Genomic DNA, 26,271 nt, shown 5'->3' with positions numbered 1-26,271 from the left:
CTATCTTTTCGTTGCCACTCAAAATTATTAAACACTGGATAGTTTTACGTTAATGACACTTTTAACTAATGACGTCATAAATAATCGTTTGCATAAAGTTTCTTACTATATATAAAATTCTAATGATGGTGTCGCAGTTCTCCATTGTGGTCGGCTCATTTTTATTGGCTGGAAAATCACGTGGTAGGATCCAGTTTTCCCTCATTCATTTCCATATTGTTTAGGTTGTCATCAGCATAAAATTAACAATAGTCGTAAAGGTATTGTTTTCCTTTGAATATTTTTGTATCCCTAATTTAAACTTATTTTCCAGTGCTGCTACTATTTGCGAGAGTATTAAATTATGGTTGTGAACTCATCAAATTTGTTTGAACAATACAATGCTATAAGAATATAAACGTTATTTTAAAAAACGATTACTTCTAAAATCACTTCCGTTCACCAAGAGATCTAATATTTGGATAAAGTAATATTTGAGAGTAATATTTAGACGTGGGAAGTAGAGGCACAAGAGTAATAAACAGAATTCCTTTTTAGTACATATATGTTAAGTGAATAATTTTAACTTTAATAAAAAAATTGTTTTCTGCCAAGAAAAGACAATTATTGCGAAGGGGTTGGTGAGTGGCAGCGAACAGGGGGCTTAGCCCCCTAGTAGTTCATAACAATCATATATAATCGTTTGATCTTTTTATAGCTTTACATAATACACACGTCATAGCCTGTTTCACAGTGAGTACCCAGTCGTACTCCATTCATTCATCCACAGATCGTAATTTTGACTTGAACCAGAGAACACTCAATCTCCAATTCAGTACCCCTTAGCCCTAGAGGTAATGAGATAATCATATTTAAATCAGAAGTGTTTACCATAATTTGATTCAAGACATATAATATAAAAAACGTGTGACTTATTTTACATTTATCAAACTTTTTGTGAAAATTTGAATCAAAAATAAAACTAAGTTCTAACGCGACAAAGTACCAACTTATGTAAAACTTCAAAACAAGAATTTTTTCTAAAAATATTAACTGTTTGATCTGGAACTGAAAACTCGAAATAAATATAGAAATGACATTGAAGAATTATGCTTTAGGAATATACTAGTCTCGTATTTTGGGCACGTTTAAAAATGTATCGAAACCTGAAAAATGAAATTGAATCACGTCTACATCAACAAAACTATCAGTCTCTCTTTCTTAGGAAATTTCTAACAGAAATAAGAAAGCACGGGTGATGAATACCAAATAACCTTTTTTTTTTTGGCTTTATCCCAGTATAAAAAAAATATATTTATATATACAGGGTGATTATTAAATAACTTAGCCAACTTTCAGGGTATCGGTAACCAAAATTAAGAGTGCAGGTTTCAAATATTATAACAGGAAAACAGTTAATTATTTTAAAAGACAACTCTTTTTTATTCCTCTAGTTTATTCCTGACAATACAAAGTTATTCTCCCAGAGTCGCTGGTTTTAATTAAAGAAATTCCGACGGATGGGGCTGAACTGGGGTTTTTTTTCCTTCTGGAATGCGATCAGGCGATTAAAGAATTGCATCTTTCGATCACAACGCGATTGTGGCTTATTGTTAAAATTTCGAAAATATTCTGATATAATTTTTAATCCATAGTGAGATTTCGAAAATTTGTGAAATTATATTCTGTTGTTCTTCGTTGATTTATTATTTACAGCACCGGCTCTTCAATTAATTTTTAGCGGGGATGCCATCCCCTCTGCAGAGGATCAAAATTGTGATGGCATGTCTTCGGATCATCCTCAGGGATGTTTCCCAGACCGTCGCCAATAGCCCATTGTGCAGCTCTAGTGCGACGTAAATGAACTACAACAACATCCATTAAATTTTTTTATAACAAAAACAGAATTTCCAAGGAGAAAAAATTACAATCAATATTGTTATTCAAGCTCCATTTTCTTTTTCAATAATAAAATTATAAAAATCGTCTATCGGATAACTTGTTATTATATGCAATTTTATTTAATAAGTTGTTCCATTTATACTAATCTAAAAAATAAAATGGTTGTCTCTGTTAATTCCACAACCGTTTTGTGTTATCATCTCTCACCCATTTTTAAAAATTATTCAAAATATTAAATTTTCCCTTTTTGGTTGTTGTAGTTCATTTACGTCGCACTAGAGCTGCAGAATGGGCTATTGGCGACGGTCTGGGAAACATCCCCGAGGATGATCCGAAGACATGCCCTCACAATTTTGATCCTCTGCAGAGGGGATGGCACCCCCGCTTCGGTAGCAAGACGAACTGCTTTATCTTTTTGGAGAGACATCTGAAAAATGAATTATTCTAAAACGATGTCATGTCAGCAAATAATCGTCATTTTAAGTAAATCGTGGTATTTATAGATTCATAAGCCTATCAGGTTCGACAAGCAAGTGTGACGTCGCTTACAAGTATTTAATTGAATCTCATGCTTAGGCTTAATTTATTCTCAAGCTGCAAGTACCCAAATAGCTTAGAATTAGCCATCATTATAAATTGAACAAAAGATTTTTTTATATATATATATAAATATTTACTTTTAATCAAGAATGTATTCACCCTCGTTAGCAACAACCTTTCAATGCCGGTGGAAAAAAAAAATTATTGGTTTTTAAGACTAACAAATATTTAATTCCCCTAATATATACATTTTAAAGTTATCAGTGGTGTTTACAAGACGTTTGAAAAAAAAATAGTTTATTACACGTTATTCAATAATTATTTTTCATCCATTATATCAGGTAAGCTCAAGGATCACCATGGAAAACATGAGGGCTATGCCACCAAATTAGCATTTCTAAAATTACTTGAAACTGAGTTAATATAATTATTTATAGTTACGCTTTAAAAGTGTGTTTCGTTAAAAATTAATTTAAAATAGACATTGATTTTGTATTTGCAACTCTAGAATGAATGAAGTGATTCTATACCTAACCATGTGATTTAAAACAGATTTAATTAAATATCTGTTAGTGACGTCACGCGGATGTGTCGAACCTTATTAGCTTCTAATTCAGCAATTGCCACGATTTACCGACGATTACGTCACTCGCAAGTACCCAATTTGGAAGGAAAAAAAATTATGAACAAAAAATTGAAAGTATTTCAGACCATAAAAAAAGTCACCTAACTATTATGACACCAATGAGGCTTAATTTTGGTAATTTATACTACTATGCATTGTGGTAATAGTATATGCTGTTTTAATCAAAAATAAACACGATAATATAGATGTTCATTATAAATACTATGGTAATAGGTTTTTCTGCCCTTCCCCGAAAAAGATAAAAGCCGGGAAAAGATTGATTTTAGTAAATTTTGACTATCATGAGTTGGCCGAGAAAAATAGTATACAAAGTAATACTGAAAATTGTTAATCTTTTATTTAATAGGAGTAATATTACGTAATTTAGGTCGCACTAGAGCTTCACAATGGGCTATTAGCGACAGTGTAGGAAACATCCTTGAGGATTATTCGAAGACATGCCATCACAATATTGATCCCCAGCTGACGGTTTGTCTATGGTAAGAACTCCCCGTCACAAAGTCTGACGCCGTCTGTTATGGAAACAAGAATAGCGCATTTCAGGGAGAGTAGCTTCTCTTCACTCTAGGACTAGCACAATAGACAGAATAAAGATTCCTGTTCTCTCGCCGAAACCAGTCCTAAGCAGTGACCCCTATAGTTTGACAACCTGCGTGCTAAATCGAGCACTTATTAGGAGGATGTTTAACAAGGACAGTTATCACACACCCTCGGAGCTTACGCAGGTTAGCAAAAATTAGAGTAAACTAATACTGTGAAAAATATCTATTATTGGATAATATATGCTATTTTCAATCGAAAATAACAGTGAAAAACTTGCTGAAAGTAAGGTCACATTGACAAATTAATAAATAAAAAGTGCCAGAAAATTAAGAATCATTGAAAGAATTGTGAAATTTGCTGCAGGAAAAATATCTAATATTATTGGATAAAACATGCTATCTTCAATCGAAAATTACAAGGATAAAGTTGTTGTAAGTAAGTTCCCATTTACAAATTAATAAATAAAAAGTGCCAGAAATTAAGAATTGACTGTAGTTTTCAAAATCTGTAAGTAATTCTTTAATTTGAAATAGAATCATTCGACACAAAGTGAGAAATTTAATGAGCAAACACTCGACATCAATTTATTTACTCTACATGTTTTTGAACTAAGATTTTGTAAAATTACTCTACATGTTTTTGAACTTAGTAAGCTTAAGAATTAAATTACAAAAATCGCGACATTGGATTTTAAAATCGCAATACGATTTTTATATCACGTGAATACAAAGCTCAAAGTGTAATTTTAAAATCACGTATAAATACAAAATCGATGTTTGGTATTACAAATGCGTGAATACGAATATTGCAATATTGGATTTTAAAAACACGTGAATGCAAATCCAATATTAGTCTCTTTAAAGTAGTTTGTAGTCACTACATTAAAAAAAAAGTAGTTGTAGCAAACTACAAAAATAGTGTAGTTTTTCCGATCACTGCCTAGAAGAATGATATTTAAACCCCGGAATACATCCCTGCAAAAGGTCGATTTCCCAATCATTCTCTCTTCCCCTTAAAATAAGAAAGCTAATGCAGATATATTCTTTTTATTAACATTCATCAAATAATACACAAGTTATGGAAATAATACTGATATTTTACAACATATTCCCACACCTATTTATTTTTTCATTGCTTAAAATTAGCAGCTCTAACTCATTATTTACAACTTCATTCTTTTCAATCAATTCACAATTTAGTTTCCTTCAACTATGTGGACAAGATTACATACATTTGCATTAAAAATATGTAATACAATATTTTTTCCCCTATTCAATGCAACAAAAATTGCTATTTTCTTTCATTCTATACAACTCTATATAACTTTCACACATTTAAAATCTCAAGAATTTGTAGCAAGCTCCAAGTAAATAAACCGTTTATTGTAATAAATTTACTAAATGCCATATTAATTTGAAAGAAATACTAAAGAAATGAACATGTATGTTAAACATTTAACTTTTTTGCTTAGCTTTTCATAAAATCTTACAAATTTCATCACTTTAATACTGTTATAAAAGCATCTGTACATTTAATAATTTTAGATCTTAAGTGTTGTAAAACTAAATTTTTAAAAGTCTGTCAAAATAATTATTTATTTTTAAACAAATTGCAAGTTTTTAAATTGAATTATACTTATCTAAAAAAATTATCATGAATTACAATATGCATAACTTGCAACCATACAATATGCATAACAACCATACGCTCCCTCCCCTCAATAATGTAGAACGATAAATTCAATAACATAAAACAACAAGGAAAGAGTTGTAAACACAAATTCAAAAGTTCTAGCTTATGTCTATAAAGAAACAATGTGACCAAAGCAACGTCCGATATAATTTGCAGTTAAGCATTTTAAGATAACTTTTTCGCACGCACATCAACATAGCTTTTATACATAATTTCACAGAACAAACAATTTATTCAAATAACGAAAAAAAGAATTAAATAGTTCAAGAAGAAAGGATGGTAAAACATTTTAAATTCATGTTATACAGAGAGACAATTTCAAACCACAGAATACAATCACAAAAAAATACATCTTTTTCAAGGAATGTAAGCTAAATACTCACCTTTTTAATCTCACAATAATAAATAAATCACTGGTGTTCGTATACGAAAAAAAAAACATTAAATAAAATAGAAAAACATTTAAGAGAACTAATATCCCTCCCTGAGAAAGACATTTGCTTCAGCAACTACCATCTGCAGTAAAAAGCAAAGAATGTAACAAATGGTGTCCAAGTCTCCTTACTGATAACGGCGCTGTTGCTATTGCATGTTTTTCTACTTTATTTAATATCACAATATCAAAACTCTTTTGTTCTATTGGAACAGAATAATTTTACAATTATAGTTTAAATAAAACTGATACAATATTATTAATTAAAATTCATAAAATTCATACTTTTGAGATTTTTTTGATAAAAAAAAATATATTAATCACTAAATTTTTGAATTTCAGATTTAAAACACCAGCTAGCAAATTTTTAGAATATCAAAAAACACCCACGGTGAGATAACTAGAAATCCACCATGCATCAAAAACTAATATCTTCTGAGAACTTATAAAATATATTTATAGAATATATTAGAGACATTCAATACTTTTATATACATTTGAAAGTAATTTATCAAACAAAACTTATAACACACTATTCAACCTACAACAATCGAGCATATTATCAAAAAAAAAGACTGAAATAAATATAATAAAAAGCACAAATCATTAAAATTGAGGGAAAAATCTCATTCAATATATAAAAGCTAAAAAAATATTTGAATGTATTACTACTTAAAAACTGTTTAAAAGTGAAGAGATCTGAACAAAATCAAGAAACAACTACATGCAAAATAATGTAATTAACTAAAATAAATTAAAATGAAACAAAACATTCGAAATAACAGCCATATATTAAATTGGACAATAAAAAATATTAAGGGAAAAAAACATGCAATATTTCCTGGTTTCAGATATTTTTATTTGTATGAACATAAAAAAAAAGCAAATTTTTTAAAATAAATATTGTATTTTCAAGTCACAACTTTTCTTATGATTGCTTCACATTATTTTTAGCATGCAAGAAAAGGATCTAAAAAATAATCTGGCATCTGAGGTGGCAAAATTTAAGTGGTAGTTGAAACTGAAAAGAGGAGAAAAACTTTAGAAATAATAATAATAATAAATTATAAACACGATAATATAAAACATGCATAAATAAAAAGCTTTTGAATTTCACTTTCAAAAGCAATTTTAATACTGTTATGTAATATCATACTAACCATACTATTTATTTATAAGTATTTAAATTTGGATTCAATAGAGCAAATATTCTTGAATAAAATATGATCTATAAAACAATGCTCTTGATTTTAAAAATATCTTGAAATATACAAGGAAATATGAAACATAAATAAATACCTCTTAAGCTTCATTCTTAGAAGATTTAATTTTATAAAAAAAAAAATTCTGATTTTATTGAAATTAGACAGAAATGAGACAAAAATTCAATACTGTCTTTAAGTAAAATGATTATATTAACCCCAGCAGCAGAAACCTTTCAGCAGAGCAGCGGACACTCCGGCATACTTTTATCCAAGTTTTCTTTATCTTTCTTCAATTCCTACTATTAGTTCACACTCTCCCTATATCTTGTTCAAATTTTCAATCGTTAATAAAATACTTTTTATTCATTCACTCAAGTTCAAATACATTTTTTTTAAACTTGAGGTGAATGACACTTGATGTTAATAGTTTTTTCAAATGTTAATTCATTGATTAAATAGAATTAATTTTAGTTTAATATGGGAGGAAAATAATTTTCTTACATAAGATATTTACAGGGATGAGAAGGCAAAAAAGCTGAATTTTCAGGCGAGTAAATCTCACGTGATTTATAGCAAAAATACATATACAGTACAGACCCCGTTATCCGGAAATCAGAAAACCAAAAAACCGGAACGAAATTCAATACATTTTCCCGCAATTTTTTCTCATAAAATTTTACGATTTTTCTTTCTTTTTTGAAAGATGTTTATCTTACCATCGTTTTGGAAATAATCATTAGTGTATTACTTCATCGTTTTTTCTTTTTTTTTTTTAAGATTATTTCCAATTTTTTTTAAAGTTGGGTTTAGCAATAAAAAAAAACGGTTTTTTGTAGCGATTCAGAAAACCGGAAAAATCAGTTATCCGGAATAGCGATGGTCCCGATCGTTCCGGATAATCCTACTACAACAATCCTATTCCCTACTGTACAAATACATATTCTCATCCAGTTTCGCTGATGTTGTAAGACCTATATATAGCAATAATCCTCGATAAAGAAACTGCCACCTTTATTGTAACTAATTCAAGAAAAAAACATACTTTTTACATGAATCTTGATAAAGGATTTTAAAATCGCGAGAATATAAACCACGATATTGGATTTCAAAAATGTGAAAATACAAATCGTGATGCATAATTTTCAGATCGCGTAAATGCGAATCACGATGCATAATTTCTAAATGGCCGGCCAGGTGGCCGAGTGGTTAGCGTGTCTGACTGCGGAGCCAATGGCCGCGGGTTCGAATCCCGCTCTGGGCATGGATGTTTCTCTCTCTGTGTTGTCTTCTGTTGTGTGAATGAGTGAATGTGGCCCACCCTATGAACGGGTTTGTGGCAGTATGGCGTGGGTAACGTTACTCGCCTCCGTGACTTTGGTTCACAGGTGCCCACTGGGTAACACTAAATGAGTAACAATTCCGGCATCTTCTATGGCGAAGAACGAAAAGTTCAGTGCCTGCCGTTTTTTAAAAAAAAAAAAAAAAAAAAAAAAAAATAATTTCTAAATGGCGTGAATATGAATCCAAAGCCTAATTTTTAATTCACGTGTAAATACAAAAATAGATGTTGGATATTACAACCGCAAAAATGAATCAGGACATTGGATAAACTCGCATGAATACGAATCTTTGCATAGAATTTTAAAAAAGCCTCAATACAAATCGCGATATTGGATTTTTAAATCTTGTATTGCAATGAACGATACTGAAATCACATGAATAAGAATCGCAACCTGCTACTTTTAAATCAGGTAAATACGAAAATCAATATTAGATATTAAAATGGAGCGATGTCTGGATTACGAAAATACGAGCTATCTAGCAGACGACTAAAATTGAGGAAAATCTTATTTTCTACTCATAAAAGCTGATAGCTAAAATAAGTAAATATGCAGAAGGGTTGGCAGCTACGTAGTTTGAATTGTTTATATACCTTTCGATTATTAAACAGTACAGAACCCGTTATCCAGAAATCAGAAAACTGGAAAACCAAAAAGGCGGAACGAAATTCGATGAATTTTCCCGCCATTTAAAAATAATAATAATAATTTTTTTTTCCTCATAAGATTTTAGGTTTTTTTTTTTCTTTTTTAACAGATTTTTACCTTACCATCATTTTGGAAATAATCATTAGTGTATTACTTCATCGTTTTTTCTTCTTTTTAAGATTATTTCAAAAAAAAAATTTTTTAGTCGAGTTTAACAATAAAAAAAACTGCTTTTTGTAGTAATTCAGAAAACCGGAAAAATCAGTTATCCGGAATAGCAATGGTCCCGATCGTTCCGGATAATCAGCTCCCTACTGTATCTATATATAAAATCGGAAATAAATATGATTATTTTATTTCAATGGCTGATTTTTTAGAAAAAGTGGAATATTTATTTTAAAAACATGAATCGGAGTTATTGATAAAAAGGCTGAAATTCAAGAGACAAAAGCGAAAAAGGCAGAAATCGGCTAAAAAGGGAAAAAATCTCATCCCTGTATTTTTATGTAATAATAATGTGTAAATATGTATATACATATTTAAATTCATTGTAATTATCTAATAAAAAGTAACTAAAATAAAAAACTTCTTGACCTATGTATTTAAAACTAGTTTTAATCAAAAATTAAAAAGCTGAGTAGAGAAAACTCAACAAAAAACAAAAAGACTTTTTTTCTGTTATTTGATCACAGACTTAACTATAAAGGATTTATTCCATTTTCCATATAACTGCACAAAATTTAACAACACAAAGTATAATTTTTAAGATTACTTTGTTTTGTTAAATTTATTATTTTGAAAATTTTACTACACGTATGCCAGATTCAGCTGAATTTTTACAATAGTTGTCTTCTATTAATCTATTTTTAGTCCGACACTGTTGAGTTCACGAAAAAAATTTGGATTATTTTTGGAGTACTATCCAAATTTGGAAATTTGGGTAGTGCTGCAGATCCACTCTGTGCATTCTGCTACTGGGATAATAACCATAAAATCTATTTATAAGCAATTATATTTGTTTCATAGAGAAAATAGTTTTGAATAAAAATACAGTATATGAAACAATTCTCTTGCTTTTATTTATTTAAAAAATCTGATGAAGATTTAGTCAAATTGTATTAAAAACTTGCTTTTCTAAAAATGGTAGATAATGTTCCCAAAACCTGAAATTGGCAGGTTATAAAAATCTCTCGATTGGCAAATTTTTTATAATACCTTTAAGTTTATTTTAAATACAGCACAAAATTTTTAATATTAAAGTCTTTATATTTACAATCATTAAAAATATACTCGTTTTATTATAATATTTTCTTTAAAAATTACAATATAAAAAAAATTGCTAAATTTTGTTCCCACAGCTGAGATATTGATATGCAAAACACTTTTTTTCTTTAAAAATAAAATGTTTGGGTGAAAATTTTTTATACATATCAAATTTTTAATTAAAGTTGTCGGTTATCAAAATAAGAATATTTTTAGCAAAAATTTGTGAAAAAAAATAACTATTAAAAAAAGACTAGGTAAAAAGTTTATTTCATTTGGCCTTGTGGGATAATTATAATTTTAGGTAATCAGGTGGTTATTAAAAGCAAAAATAAATTTAAAATTTGCCCACAATGCAGAATTCATTAGCTTATGATTAAATACCAATTAGTAAGAAATAAGTTTGAAATCTGCATATTTTAATCGTGAACATGGGGGGAAATGCATTTAAAATAAGCTCCAATTTTTTCATTTCAGGACAAGAAAGAAAAAAAACTAAATTATTAATGGAAAAATTTAATTCTATTAGAAAAATAAAATTGGTTAAATTTATTTTTAAAAAAACTAATTTATTTTTTAAAAAACTAATTTTTTTTATTTAGAATTAACCTAGTACAAAAAGAAGAGGTATTTAGACAATTAAGTTTCCTAGTATTAAGGTTGATTTAAATAACTTCTAATACTAAAAAATTCTGCAAAAAACATAATGAGACTGAGTAGTCAAATATGCAAAACGGAAAAAGCTAATATAAATTTAGAATATAATTATTAAAATACTCAAATTTAAAAAAAATATGTTGAATACTAGATTGGTTTATTTCAGAAAGACTAATTTTTTTATTTATTTATATTTTTACAAAGAATTAAAAAAGTTTTCAGTCAATTATACATAAAAGAATTTTGTAAATATTTCAAAACGAATTTCATGTTTATACAGAGTAAATTTGCTAAAATTGAATCTAAACAAACAAAAACTTTTTTTAAACCTTTTCTGACGCATGCTGATTACTTTTTTATAGCTTTTAGAAAATTGGATTTTAATCATAATCACTGTGTATATATTTAATTAGACACTTTACTTCCCCATCTGTAATATTGGATACAATATCCAGTAGTTTTCTATTTAGCAAAGTCTCAATCTCCTCTTTATCTTGGACCACCTTGTATAAATAATGCTGCCTATCTGTTTAGTTAAAATACCAGAAACACCAAATTTTGCGTCTAGTTAACAGCAATATTAAAAATTGAGAATGGCATAACTTTCTTGGACATTTGTTTTTCATTTAAATTTAAACTGTATCAGCAGTTAACACAGAACAGCAAGAGCAGCAAGGTATACGAAAGTACAACTATCAATTAGCAAACTCTCCCCAACTTTTACAAACCAATTCACAAAAAGGTCATAGTACTCAAGAAATGTATGTTAAAAAAGCAAGCACCAGCACTATGTACAAGAAAATCTTAAAGAACATTACACAGATAGACATTCCTGTGTTAGTATTAGATTATATAATTCTCACATATATAATCAAAATTTGAATCAACCCTTGTTATAAAAATTAGATCTAAAATAGGTCTTCATATAAATTACTCATATTGTTAAATTTATTTATGAATATAATTTCTCTGCGTAGAAGTTATTAAAAGAATATCAATTAAGATGGATCTTTATACAATAGTTTGTGAATGATGCAATTCAAAGATATTTATCGTTACATACAAAATATAACCTGCATTAAAAAATCTAAATCTACAGTTATATAAAAGAGCAGTAAAATTAATTTTATCCAAAATATTTTTTTTAAATTTATCAAATAGATAAGATCTTTTAGTAAACTTCAAAAATTTTGATAAATTTCAAAAAACTTTTTATCAAATTAACCCAATTTATACCTTTGATTATAATTTTGATACCAATGATATGTTCCTAACTTACAAAAACTCTTAAAACTTAAAAAACCTTTTTAACTTATAGAGCTGAATGCATGTTGAGTCAGCCCCTATCCTAATGCTAACAATCACTGCACAAAATTACAGCACAGTAATATTTCCTGTTTACTTACAGTAACTAACACTATGTGTAATTTATTAAATTTAATAGTTTTTTTTCTTATCTTCGCAACACTGGTTAACATCAATACTTCTTATACCTAGCAAAATGCATAATAAAATACACATAGACAAAAACAATAGACATGCACAACATGACTGATTCTTTTTCTTAAATTAGGGTGTGAAGATCTGTAGATGTTCTGTGAGCACATAAGGTGTTGAGGTCGTTAGAGCTCAATAACCTTAAGAGTATGCCCAGGCTAAAAAGCAAGAGTACAAATATAGATGAAGACAAAGTATTGAAGATGAAGTATTAGTAAAGAGCAAAGAAATATAGTTTGAAATTAAGAGAAATGTTAAGAAAATTGAAACTCATTAATGTTATCACAAATGCTAATTAAAGTAGAATGAGAAGAGAAATGTTGACTGTTAATTTTATTTTAGGCTAAAATATCAACTTCCCAGAAAAAATGTAAATAATAAGCTAAGAATATTGCAAACCAGTTTTAAGCAATTAAGATTATATAAAGATTGTTTCTACAAAAAGAATTCTTTCAAACTATGTAATATTAAATATTAAAAAATGTAAATAATAAGCTAAAAATTTTGCAAACCAGTTTTAAGCAATTAGAATTATATAAAGATTGTTTCTACTGAAAGAATTCTTTCAACTATGTAATATTAAATCCAATATCAAATTTTAAAAAATGTAAATAATAAGCTAAGAATTTTGCAAACCAGTTTCAAGCAATTAAGATTATATAAGGATTGTTTCTAAGGAAAGAATTATTTCAAACTATGTAATAATAAATACACTGTTGGAGTTTAATGAAACAAATTTTTTTAATTTAGCCAATGAAATAATTAGCATTACAATATAAATAAAAATATATTTTATACATACTTTTTAGTAAATATTATAAAATATAAATTACTAGATGTGTGCATTGTTCATTATAAAGCAGAAAACTATTTGTATTTATTTATTTATTTTTGGCTGCGTCATATTGCATTTAGTATGCACATATAGCAAATTTGGCTACATGGTCCTTATAACTGATAAGTACTAAAAAACAATTATGTAGTTCTCACATTACAGAGATGGAACTTTGAGAAATTATTTAAAGGAAACAGTTATACTCATCAAAACACGATCTTCAGAAAGTTTGATTTGAAAAAAGAAAAAAAATTTGAGCCATATTATTATTATGAATACTGATGACAATAGACAGAAATGATGTTGTTGTTATTGTTGTTGTTAATTTACGTCGCACGAGAGCTGCACAATGGGCTATTGGCGACGGTCTGGGAAACATCCCGGAGGATGATCCGAAGACATGCCATCACAATTTTGATCCTCTGCGGAGGGGATGGCACCCCCGATTCGGTAGCCCGACGACCTGCGCGCGAAGTTGAGCACTTTACGGTAGCACAGTTTAACAAGGACCAATACTAGACAGAAATGAAAAAACAAAATGTAACATATGAATGAGTATTTTCATTTTCCTGCTGTCATAAGAGTGGGCTCAGTAAAGCTGAATCACAGACAAGTAAAAAGTTTGAATACTGTTTTCTTCATTTCTGCTTAGTGCTGCCATTTGTGCTAAAAATATCATTTCAACTTATTTTTTTAAAATTCTTTGCTATAATGATCACATTTCAAAAAAGTATTGCCATTTGAAAATTTTGTCACTGGAACAGTTACTAAGATAACTATATAATTGTTTTTAATACTATTCTCATGTCTTATAACACCTTTAAATAAACATTTAATTCATTTTTTGACAGTTAGCTTGCAAGACAGTAAAATTTTGACACAGTAATTGCAAAACCACTTTGCATTGATAAAAAATTAATATTTGTTAAGAACAAGATTCATACGGAAAAAAAAAAAACTGAAAATCCTCACTAAATATGTGCAATATCTTAAAGTAATAATTGCATCTTTAAAAACTTAATTTAACAATGCAGTAAAATGTTATTAAATTTTAATAAAGAGCGGCAACAGTAATGGTTAAGGTTCTAGGCTGTCATTATGAAATTGTTGATGGCAGCTGAAACAGACCCAGCATCACCAGGGGTCTGTCCACGTTGAATTTACTACCGTTTAGCGGTACCTTCACAAATTCAATTTTAGGAAAAACGGTAGTTTCACAAAGTACTTTTTCTTAAAATTTTATTTTTGTATCCTTAAGAAACGATAAATCTATATTTTTACTATGTTTTTGTGTTGATTTTTTAATATCATTTTTAATTTTTCACATATTATGTCTAACTTTTCACAAAATAGGTACCTCTCAGAAAAACCTAGACAGACCCCTGATCACATTGATAAATTCAGCTAGCAGAGAAGTAAAGGCGGCTGGTATGCAATGCCGAACACATTGGTCTGGAAATTGTGGAACCTTAATCTCCATGATATTCTTGATAAATGACTGACAGTTGTGTCAGAGCTTTATTTCAAGTTTTAATAAAAGTTTTTACTTAATATAAAACTGCTGTATCAATAGAAATGACCTCATACTTGCATTGAAAAACTAGGGGTTTAAATAAAAAATGAGAGTTCATTTTTAAAATAAATTGATTTATTTTTAAAAAAATAAAGACTGGAAGTCATATTTTTCTAAGTTTTTAATTTTTTTTAACAAAATTTTTTCATTTTCTGGGTTTTGTGCCTTTTTTCCGAGACATATGAACATTGGAGAAATGTTATTTAGAGTTAGCAGAATAGAGAAATCAATTATAAAACAAGAGAAAAGAAAATTGGGAAAGATATGAAACAAAAATTTTTTTTAAAAAAGTAATATTTTTCTTTTGCCATTGTTTTTATAACAAAAATCAAAATAATAAATTATATTTACTACAAAAATTAGCATTTCAAATTTCTCAAATATGTAGAAAAGACAGAAATAAACAAAACAAAAACAACAAACAGCGTGATAAAAAGAAAAACTTCAAAAAATAAATTGTAAGACACTGCAAAATTAAAAATAGGAGAATTTTTTTAACCGTATGAAAACAGAACATATCAATGTTGATACAATAAATTGAAATTCGAAGAATATTTTTAAAATAGATAATTATAATCAATTCAACATTATCATAAACTACATTAAATGAAAAAAAAAAAAAACACTTCAATAAAAATATCTAGCAATGACAAGTATTGAATAAAACCTTAAAACAAAAATATTAATCATGCTAATTACGTAAAATAAATTGTCAAAGAAAATCCAAAAATTGCAAAATAATATAAAAGGGAACTTAAATAGAAGGAAAATCATAAACTGAAAATAAAACTTACCAACAATAACAACAATAATAACAATAATGACAACAATTATAATTGCCCACATCTGAAAAATAAATATAATGAATGCAGATAACTAAAAAACAAAAATAAATAATAAAACAATTAGGAATAAAGAATTGAACAAAAATATTGAACCAAAATGATTAAACACTTTCCTACAAAAATAAAAATTAAAAAAAAAGCATATTTTCATGCCCATCTAACTTTCTAAAGCGTTCCACTTACCTGCAATAATGATAATGATTATTAGACCAATACTGACCATGATGGCAATCATCTACAATCAAACATAATTGTAATGAAATTATTTCGCAAGTTTTTTTTTCACTTTTTACTTTTTTTCTTTCACTTTAGAAAATATAACAAAAGGTAAAAATACTCCTTATTTCTAGAACTTAAACTCAGTCAAAACTGATATCCACAAATGAAAATTATACTTAAGCTAAAATTCTGTTTTGACATCTACACAGCTGAACAATATATGTGTAATATTTTCTTTGCAAATCCACAATTCTGAACCGATTTGTTCCAAATAAGATTTTAAGACTCTGAAATAAGCACTCTCAAGATTAAAGCTCCTTTTGAGCATTGGATTGTGTGCTACAGCCCTAAGAAAATACTTTTTTACAAATTTAACTGCTAACCCTTAAAAATTTTTGAAGAAAAAAAAAATCAACATATTTTTTAAAGACAAGAAACTAAAAAAGAAAGAAAAAACATAATACATTAAAAAAACAAAACATAATACACAAGTTTAGTTGAAATTTAAATTTTTTTTTAAGTGTAAAAAACATTTCATTTACCATCAATTTACTATCCTGAGTTATTTCGGGCAAATGAAAAGTGAAATATTAGCAGGGCTCATACAAAGATCAGAGAAGAAATCCAAGGAGTATCCAAATTTAAGGAGTCCAAAATTTAAAAACTTTGCGTAAATGATAACTAGGTAGCTTTTTTTAAAAAAAAAAAATCAAAAATCAGTTACTATAAAAAACTTGCAAAAATGTATATTTTGCATAAGATATTTTTTCTAGCCCTTTTGAAATAAATTTTGATTTTGTCAAACTTCATCAAGAAAAATAAATAAAGTTATCCCTTTCACACATAAATATTTCTTCCAGCTTCAAATATTTTAATAAATCTTGTTAAAGTACATAGTACAGACGTTAAAAATTAACATAAAAACCTACCAATCTTATAATTTTAATTTGAATACATAAGAAAATCTAAGGTACTTTATTAAAAAAAATTTTTTTAAAAATCATAGTAAATTATTAATAAAGTTTGCTTGTAACATGTAAAATTAAAATTATTTGCTGTTATTTTTTTCTTCTAACTCTTGCAATTCAATTTTTTATTTTCTTTTAAAGTTTTTTTTTAAGCTAATAGATTTTGGCAGCTAAGTCATATCATTTCATTTCCCTGCATGGACAGCAAATTTATCAGAGTAGGCTTAGTAGGTTCATCTATGCAACACAATAATCTATAGATGAACAGTCCTTCTAATTTAACTTTCCAACTCTAAAAGTAATCTAAATCATCTTTAGTGCAATCTGACTGCAACTAGAGGTTATATCTTCAAAAAAAAACTCTAAATAAGAGCTTCGCACACATATTTTAACACATTTAAATCTACTTATTTGTTTTGTGAAATTGTTGGTTTTGATATTTTTTCGTGTTTCCCTAATTGACCTTTTCTGCATTTGGTAGAGATGTTTTCCAGTAACTGGGAGAGGTTTTAATGATCTCTCCCAAATGTTTTCTGCAACGCAAAGTCTATTGCCCCTCTTTGCCTCCCAAAAGTGGTAGCTACATAGAGGTGGTCTTTCCTGAAGGTTTCACTATGCCTACTTTAATATAGTTTCACACTAAGCATTGATTTACATTGCCTTTAAAGAAACAGAAAAACTAGATGCATTTTTACGAACAGTCAAACAATGCCTCTTTACATTGGAGAACATTAGAATGCACACCAAAAATGATTTTGATTGAGCAACAAATCTCTATTTGTATTAAAGGATCTTCAGTCATCAGTCTTTAACAAGAATTGCAGTAAATAGTGTAGATTTTCGAATATAAGCTTCAATTTTTAGAAACTTTTCTACAGCTGTAGTTGGGGTGAGTCGGTTTAGAATTGGATTGACTAACTTTGAAAAATTCTTTGAGGACATCACCAAAACAAATACTTCTACCTTTTTCAAGCTTTAGTGATAATCGGTAAATATCACAAAACAAAAATTAATACAACAATTGAAAACTAAATGCCTAAATATAAAAATTTAAAAGAGAGACGCATAAAAATAACAATTTGAAAGGATTACTAAATTTTTTAACCTTCTAATTATAAATTTGGAGGGATTCGGCTTCTTTTATCTCCTGTGCAACCGTTACTAGATCTACCATAATTAGAGATCAGACACATTTTTGTTTCCAAATGTAGCACCCACCCCTTTTTTTACAATGGTTTATTTACGAGTTTTCAATTTTGGATGAATTTCCTAATAAAAAGCGTACTCTTTGGCTTATACGAATATGAGCTTATATTCAAAAATATACAGTAATATGCTTTAAAGTACTAGTTATAATAATATAGTTCTATAACTTAATATTCTTAGGTAATGACAACTTCACAAAAAAGCTTCTTATAATCAAGCAATCAAGAACTAATTTTTTCAGAACAAACATAAAATATATTACATACTTTGCAATTTTTCCACCAAAATTTTCGCTTAAGTTTACCGGCCTGTTGTTCAAACTGTGATGCTCCTTGTTGTAATGCATCTGCAAAAAATAAACACTGTTATAGAAAAATATAAAGCGGCTGTAAGCATATTCAAAATAAGTTTTATGGTCAAATTACTTTAAATTGAACAAGATTTTAACTTTTTGATTTGTCAAAGTCCTAAGATTATAATATTCACTGAGTTATTATAATTATCAATGAATAAAAAACAATTTCTTTTTTCATATTAACAGTACCTTAGGTACTATTCTGTTTACGTGGAGGCCATAAAAAAATCACTTTACTATTATATTGACACATCTGATATTAACTAATTAACAGTAGTGCCAATTAATAGCACAATTAAGCATTACTAATGCCAATAATAGTTAGGTGATTTTTTTTAACAGAATAGAAATAGAAAAAAAAATTTGAAAATCATTTTAACTATAGCTAATCAAGTTTTTTTTTTTTCGTATTGTCAAGTATTCTGCTTTATAACTCAAGTATTGTAGTTATAGAACTATTTTAGACAGGTTACACTGCATATGGAATGCTTACAAAATTTAATGAGGAAAAGTTAAACACAAAATTAAAATGTTCAACAATTAGCAAAGCAATAATTTTGGTTAGTTTTAAATGAAAAAAGAAAGAGAATGTTTTGGTTTGCCGAGCACAAGCGAAAAGTCGCCAAAAAATGTAGATTCTGCTAATTTTTTTTCCTTCTTTTAAATCACTGAACAGAAAAAACATTAACAAAAAAATAATAAAGATACAAAAAAAAAATATTTGAATCTTCTTGCACTCGGCTAACCGAAAAGTACAAAACAAATACCTACTTTATAGAAAGAAAACAGAGCATCACATAAATGCAAGTTATCACCTATATTAAACCATGCAAAAGCAAAGCTACACAAGACAATCTAGCCCCATGATTCAAATAAGTGTTACCTGCACGATCATCCAATTCTGACAATTTTTGATCTCGCTCTAAGACTTTTTCCACGTTTGTCCTCATGATGTCCACAACCTAATTAAAGGTTAAGATGTTCCAAAGCGCAGCAATGCACAAAAAATGAAAACATGAATATTAAAGAATGAACTTGGTAACTAATACATGAATCTGATAGTTATGAACTTAAAATCCAGTTGCAGATAGCATTTCAATAAGTACCTGTTATAATATAGCATGCAATTACTTATACATACAAAGTTTAGAGAACATTATTTGAATTTCCCTAATTATCCAACTGAAATACTAAAAAAATAAAATATTAAAATTTTACAAACCTGTTTATTTATCCAAATACAACTATATCATTAAATTAGTTGTAATCAAATACATAAATTATTAAATAGTAAAACATAACATTTTAATGGGCAGATCTCTATAAATGATAAATTAGGGACGAAAATTATTAATTTACAAAACAATATAAAATAGCAATTTGTACACAGCTACATGCTATCAATATATAGCAGTGTTCTCCCTAAGTTTTATAGAAGGGCAGCAAGCCCTACTTGCCCTCTGATCCCAATAAGTGCTCCCTCTTTGCTTTTTTTGTAAAAATATGCCGCCATTCCTTTACACTGAATTTTTATTTATCTTCAATTTAAAAAAAAAAAAAAATCCACTGTTTAAATATTAATTACACACTGGTAAAATTATATGTGTTTATAGGTTTAAATCTGATTACTATTACAAAAAATTACTTTGTTAGGATTATTCTCAACTGGTTAAATTTTTATAAGTATTTTTTTTTTCGGGAAGGGGGAGTATTCAGGGGCCTTTCCAGATATTTTGTAAAAGGTCCTGTTTTTGTAAAATTGTGAAAAAACTTCATAAATTGTGAATATAAAATAAGCGTTAAGTCATATTCTTTCAACCAGGGTCCTGCTTTTGTGAATTTGTGCAAATAGGGTCCTGTTATTGCAAAAATTGCTAAAAATCTTTTCAAGAAGTTTTTAAATTGTGAATAGAAACAAGATTCTGCTCAACAATTGCTTCTACTAAATTAGAAATGCAACATACAAATATTTGGTATTTAGCCTATACTGCTCAACACAGAATATTCATTTCGGATGAATAGGAAACAAAATCACTCAAATTGTTAATTCTTTCAATTGACATATTTTAAATAACACAACTTAGTAATGTATCACTTTTAATGTGTTACGCATTAAGTAAACTTAAACAATTCTTAAATTTATAATATTGTATTTAAAAAATTGCCAGAAATTAATTTTTATTTACATAATATTCTATTTATTAATTTTATGAATAAATATAAATTGATCAATTATTTGTAAACAAAAAAAATATGATTTAATATTAATAAGAATGCGCACACAATGTTTGTAAAAGTAGAAATATTTTCTTAGAATACTACATTTAGAATTTAAACTTAGGTTGTCTCCAGCCATCTTCCCCCCCCCCCTGGGAAGGGTTTAACAAAACAATAATGAAGATAAACAAATTTGTGAAGGGTCCGATTACAAGATAAAATTATTTTGTGAAGGGTTCGTTTTCATGAAGAGATATTTTGTGAAGGGTCCGTTTTTATGAAAAGATATTTTGTAAAGGGTTCGTTTTCATGAAGAGATATTTTGTGAAGGGTCCGTTTTTATGAAAAGATATTTTGTGAAGGGTTCGTTTAATAATTTCTTTTTCTTCTTTTTAAAAAAAGATGCATCTTAAAATGTTTATCTTTTCATAAATTTTAGTTTAAATTATAGAAAAAAGCTTTCAGGTTGTTTATCATTTAAAATCATTTTCTGTTAGCTTACTTTTAAACAAAAATTATGCATAAAAATTGTCTTTTGGTAAGCCTTTAATTATTTTTTTAAATATACACATAAAATAGTATAAGAGGGAAATTTAAAAATTGTTGCGGATAAAATTAAGTTATTAAATAATATTACACATTTTGATTAATTTTTACAGTATAAAGTGAGTGCCCTGCCAAAACTCAAAGTGCCCTTTTCAGAGAGGAAGCACCCTGCTCGTCTTAATTCCTAGGGAGAACTCTGGATATAGTTATAATAATTCGTAAAAACAATGTACTCTAAAAAGTAGGGCCAGTGGTACAGCACAAAAGCTCCATTGTATCCAAATTAAATCATTGTGAAGAAACTTTTCAAGAAATTTTACATGATTCGTTTCGAAACTCAACTTTTAAATTGAGCTTTTTTTCCGTGGAAATAAATTTTGGAAATATTGAAAGCTGTATAATTTCATCTAAGTTGCAATAAGTGCATTATTCAAAACATAAAATTGTGCATTCTATTTTGCTGTATTAATTCTTTTAGTAGAGATAATAATTGACAGAATAATGAAATAAAATGCACAAGATAATTCCAAAGAGAAATCCAAATATACTTTCCAACATTAGTTAAATCCATAACCATCAAACTCACAATTTCGAAATAAACTAGTTAATTTAATTTTAATGCAAAATATTATACTTTTCCTTAAAGAAGTATAAGACATCACTGGAAGCTTTTGACTTATTACTTTTAACGAACATGCGGGTTCTGCTTAAGAAGTTAGTTCTTAAACGTGACCAAGTTCATCCTTGAGTTTATTTTACTCAATTATCTCACCTGCTCGATCATCCAATTCAGAGAGTTTTGTATCACGTTCCAGAACTTTTTCAACATTCACCCGCATGATTCCAACAACCTAATAATTTCCAATTATTTTAATTTTTTCAAATATATATCAATATAAATTGTTCCTACAAATAATTATCACCTGAAGTGAAGATGAGAAAAAGCAAACTTCTATTTTTTTTCCACAAATTACAGCTTTCAATTTGGAGTCAATTATGAGGACCCGCGCTAAGCATTCGCAATCTCGTCAAATGCGATAAAATCGTAAATCCGTTGGAAAAAATTGCGTTTTGAGAGATTATATTTTCGGCCAAAAAGAAATATATATATCCCTCGGTATGAAAAAAAAAAGTCAAAGGGAATTTTTCTGAACAAATCCTGATCTTTTATTTGATAGCAGTAATTTCTGTTAACCAGTTAGAATTAATATTAAGTTCAGATAATGTAAGCAACAAGAGAGAACATGCAAGCACAAGACAAACTACAATAAAATACAGTTTTTTGCCGGATCATGCGATATCATGTCAAAAAATCTTTTATTATAGTTTGTGTCAATAAAACAGATTACAAAAGCGCCAAGATACATCAAACGGTTTTTGCAGAAAATCTGTTTTTCCATTACTATAATGTGATAATAACATAATGAATAATGCTTCAGGTTTATCCTTAGATTACTGCTCTAGCCTAAAAAGTTATCAAAAATTAACCATTTCTCTTTCTCAACGATGATAAAACATCTACATTTTTCATCCTCTCTCATATTCATTGCACATTTACTCTAGTTCCTTTCTGCAAAATGTTTCTTAATTTAAATGAGCAATTTATAAAAATAATTCAATTTTCAGTAAATTTGTATTTTGAATTGAAGTTATCTATAGGAAAAAATCAATCGCAAAAATTTTTTTTAAGATCTGCTTTTGGATACGAATTTTGAAATTTTGGCTAATACTTTTGATACTTGGCTAACTTACTCATTTGAAGTTCTTAGAGTGGGCCCTGAATTATTCTATTTAAATTACTTAAAGAGTTTATTAGTTATAAAACAATTTAAATGCTTTCTAAGACTTAAATTCTCTTAGTTTGTCTAGATATAAAAGAATTTGGATAAAATTGGTTTTATTTCATCAGCAAGATGAATAAATAAACACATGTTTATAAAGATCACAGATCTATTAACAAAAATTAATTTTAAAAAAAAAAGATCCTATGTGCTCTGGTTTGCAATAGAAAAGAGGCATGAAATTCTTCTAAACATATAAAACCAACTTTTCAAATAATATTTACACAATTAATTGAACATGTTCACCAAATGACTTTATAAATGACTTTTGCCTTTAAAAAAATGATTATAATTTTTTTTTTTTTTAATGTTTAACTTTCCAAATAAGATGAAATTAGATTCAAGTTTTTTTAGAAAGAAAAAAAAATTTGATCTATAATATAAAAAGAAACAAAATAAATGAAGCTAACATTTAAATTAAAAAAAACAATAGTATAAAGCAAGAAAATAATAACCTAGCAAAAGAAATTTCTAAATATCTGTTTAATTTGTTTTACAAGCTATATTTGTATCTAAATTGTATCGAAATATTGAATAAAATTTATCTCTTGTCATGTACTTTAATTTTAACAGTTCAATAAAAAATTTATATTATCATAAACCCTTTTTTTTAATTAAATTCTGACAACGATTTTAATATTTTGTTTCAGGAATGAGGATCTAAAAAAAAACTGAATTTTTCTTTTCACTGATTTAAAGGTTCCCATTCCCAAATCACACATCAAAATTCTACAATTATTGTTGCTTCGTTTTAAGACGTAAAAACGAATTGTTTAAATTTATAAATCATAACATATACTTAAGTCAATTATAGGAAAAAAATTCTACAGCATCAACAAAGGTAATTAATACTATTGATTAAGTGGGGACATTTCCGTAATGTGATCTATGGCAGACTAATCGCCAAGCCTTTGCAAATTCTGGGCAGAGGCCTGCGAGAGAAACTAAAAAAAAAATTCATAGAAAGGGACCAACTCGAAAAGTACAACTTGCGGCCGGGCAAACATCTACATATTCTTTTAGAAAAAAATTGCAAGCTTAAAATCTACTTGTCATGCGGACGATTGAGGTTGGTACTACAGATCATAGTACAGAAATATCACCGATTAGGTCTCAACTGAAATGATTTTAAAGCTTTTGTTAACAATGCCAAATTTTAAAAGTGATCAGTCCAACCTTTTAAAACAATTTTATAGACATTTGTGTAAAGGCAAGCTAATTTTAAAAAAAAATTACTAACTTCTTATACAAACATAATTATTTAATCTTCTTTCTAAAGCAGAACTAGTATTATTTAAAAAATATTTTTATATATAAGACTTTTCATACTTCATCAACTTGTGCTTGTGTCTGTTGCAATCTTTTAGATGCGGCAGCTTGTTGAGGATTAGGATGCCTTGCAGGCGCAGCTCCTTCATTTCCATCTGTAGACCTAAAATATTGGGTTTTTTTTTTTAAAGAAAATTTGAAAGAAAAAAACTCTGATTCCACCATAGGACTTTCAGGATCCTGATAATTTAATTTTTTCAAATGTTAATTTTTCTAAAAATAAATTGTTTTATTTCTTGTAGGGGGAAAATAATTTACTTAGATTCAAAATCAAATCATAGAATGAGATTCTCTTAAACTAAAGTATATTAAAATATATATCCTTTTGACATTTATATTGATAACAAAAGTGGAAATTTAATATTATTGTCTCATGTAATAAGCTATGCCTAGCTAGAAATGACTTCCTAGGAAATTAAACAGGACAGTCCCTGACCCATAACATTTCATGATTACAATTTTATTTAATACATCATTCATATCTCGTATAACAATTTATAATAAATTTCAAATAAAGTGCTCAAAATAACAAAGCTGGAAATAGTTGAAAATTTGTTAAAACTATTTTTTAAATAAGTAATTCTTAAAATTAATTATTTAAATTGTAAATAAACAATTGTTAAGGAATTAAGTAAAATTAAATTATACTTTCCCTTTATTTTTTACTTCCCAGGCAGAAGCAAATGGAAAAACAAAAATACATTACAGAAGGGATCAACTCGAAGAGTATTTCCAGCTCTGAGCTAATTACCAAATATTTTATTTCAAAATTTTGGGAGTTAAAATTTTTTTAGCCCGTAGGAGAAGTTGGTGTAAGCAAGTAACGGTACGAAATTATATCCACATACGAAATTAAAAACTAACAAATTCAGTGATTTACAAGTTACAGCAGATCATTTTCAACTAAGATCACTACCAAATCTTTAGTGCATTTTATGCTTATAACAGACCAAAATTTTTCCTGAACTCAATTTAGATAAGATCCTTAACAATTATAATTTAAAAACATCTAGCTTTGCTGAAGTTTAAGGATAATTACTCTTACTAAAAAAATACATCCTCATACTGCTAAAGTTAGTATCAAATCAGCAATATCATTATTTTAAACTATTAATTTATAATAAATAAGGCAATAATTTCTAATATGATACAACGGAAAACAAAAATATAGACATTTTCGTCTAATTACAAACAGATTTACGATCATCGATGTATATAATTTTAAAAAACTATGAACGTAGACTTATTAATCAATTGAGTGGGATTAAGTCAGAAAGGATATAATTAAAAAATATATTTGAATAAGAATCATATAGAATGATTATAATTTCTATAATATAAAGACTTCTCAATAACGGTAGAATTTAAGTTAGACATAAACAGATCTTCCAAAGTTGACAATAATATGACTTCAGAACTAACATTTTGAATGTTTATAACTTAGAGATTTGTTGGAACAATGTTAAATTTCTTTTCAGGCTAAATTAAACGTAAGATATAATTAAAAGAATGTGTCAATAGACTAGAAGATAAACGCTGTTTCAATAAACTAGATCAAGAAATGTAATCCCCAAACTATCCGGGTGTCATTCTTCCCATGAGTCATACCGAAAGTTGTCACCTACTCAATGCAGGATTAATATTGTACACGAAGTCACAGATCTAAACAATCGTTGAACAAAAACCATATACTTACATTATTGTTGGTATCAAAGTAAGCTCTTACAAGAAAAATTCTTAATAAAAAATATTAATAATCAAGAAATTATTTAATTTGGTCAGACACCTATGGCGGTGAACTTCGCCCACTAACTTAATTAAAAGGAAGAAAAATTTATTGCCATTTCGTAATACTAATAATAATATTAAATACAAAATTGCTGTAAAGTTATCTTAATCAGTTTACTTCGTGAGTCATTTAAATATAAAAAAGAGATAAAGTTACTAAGTCTTTCTCTATTTGTTTAATTGAAAATATTTTAACTTTATTTA

At 27.7% G+C, this 26,271-nt stretch overlaps 2 protein-coding genes across 6 annotated transcripts in view; one reads left to right on the top strand and one right to left on the bottom strand.

Annotated features, from left to right (window-relative positions):
• LOC107455003 (GMP synthase burgundy) overlaps positions 1-26,271 on the top strand; it is a 222,637-nt gene that overhangs the window by 152,780 nt on the left and 43,586 nt on the right. The gene's annotated exons all lie outside the window — the stretch shown is intronic.
• On the bottom strand, positions 4,641-26,270 carry LOC107455002 (vesicle-associated membrane protein 3). 5 transcript variants are annotated; one of them, XM_043042254.2, is made up of 7 exons: positions 25,976-26,098; positions 24,280-24,382; positions 21,882-21,960; positions 19,230-19,308; positions 18,258-18,337; positions 15,548-15,599; positions 4,641-6,756 (listed from the first exon to the last, which is right to left on the bottom strand). In XM_043042254.2, exons 3-7 carry the CDS (start codon positions 21,936-21,938, stop codon positions 6,740-6,742), a joined length of 285 nt encoding a protein of 94 aa, XP_042898188.1. In that variant the 5' UTR covers positions 21,939-21,960; positions 24,280-24,382; positions 25,976-26,098; the 3' UTR covers positions 4,641-6,739. The 5 variants fall into 5 exon arrangements, with proteins under 5 accessions (XP_042898188.1, XP_015927869.1, XP_015927870.1 ...); XM_016072383.2 differs by lacking the exon at positions 21,882-21,960 and having other exon boundaries at positions 25,976-26,270; XM_016072384.3 differs by lacking the exon at positions 19,230-19,308 and having other exon boundaries at positions 25,976-26,114.

The sequence above is a fragment of the Parasteatoda tepidariorum genome, chromosome 8, assembly GCF_043381705.1.
Source record: "Parasteatoda tepidariorum isolate YZ-2023 chromosome 8, CAS_Ptep_4.0, whole genome shotgun sequence".
Taxonomy (NCBI): Eukaryota; Metazoa; Arthropoda; class Arachnida; order Araneae; family Theridiidae; genus Parasteatoda; species Parasteatoda tepidariorum.
Note: the sequence above shows the minus strand (reverse complement) of the source record. Positions and strands in the feature narration are given on the sequence as shown.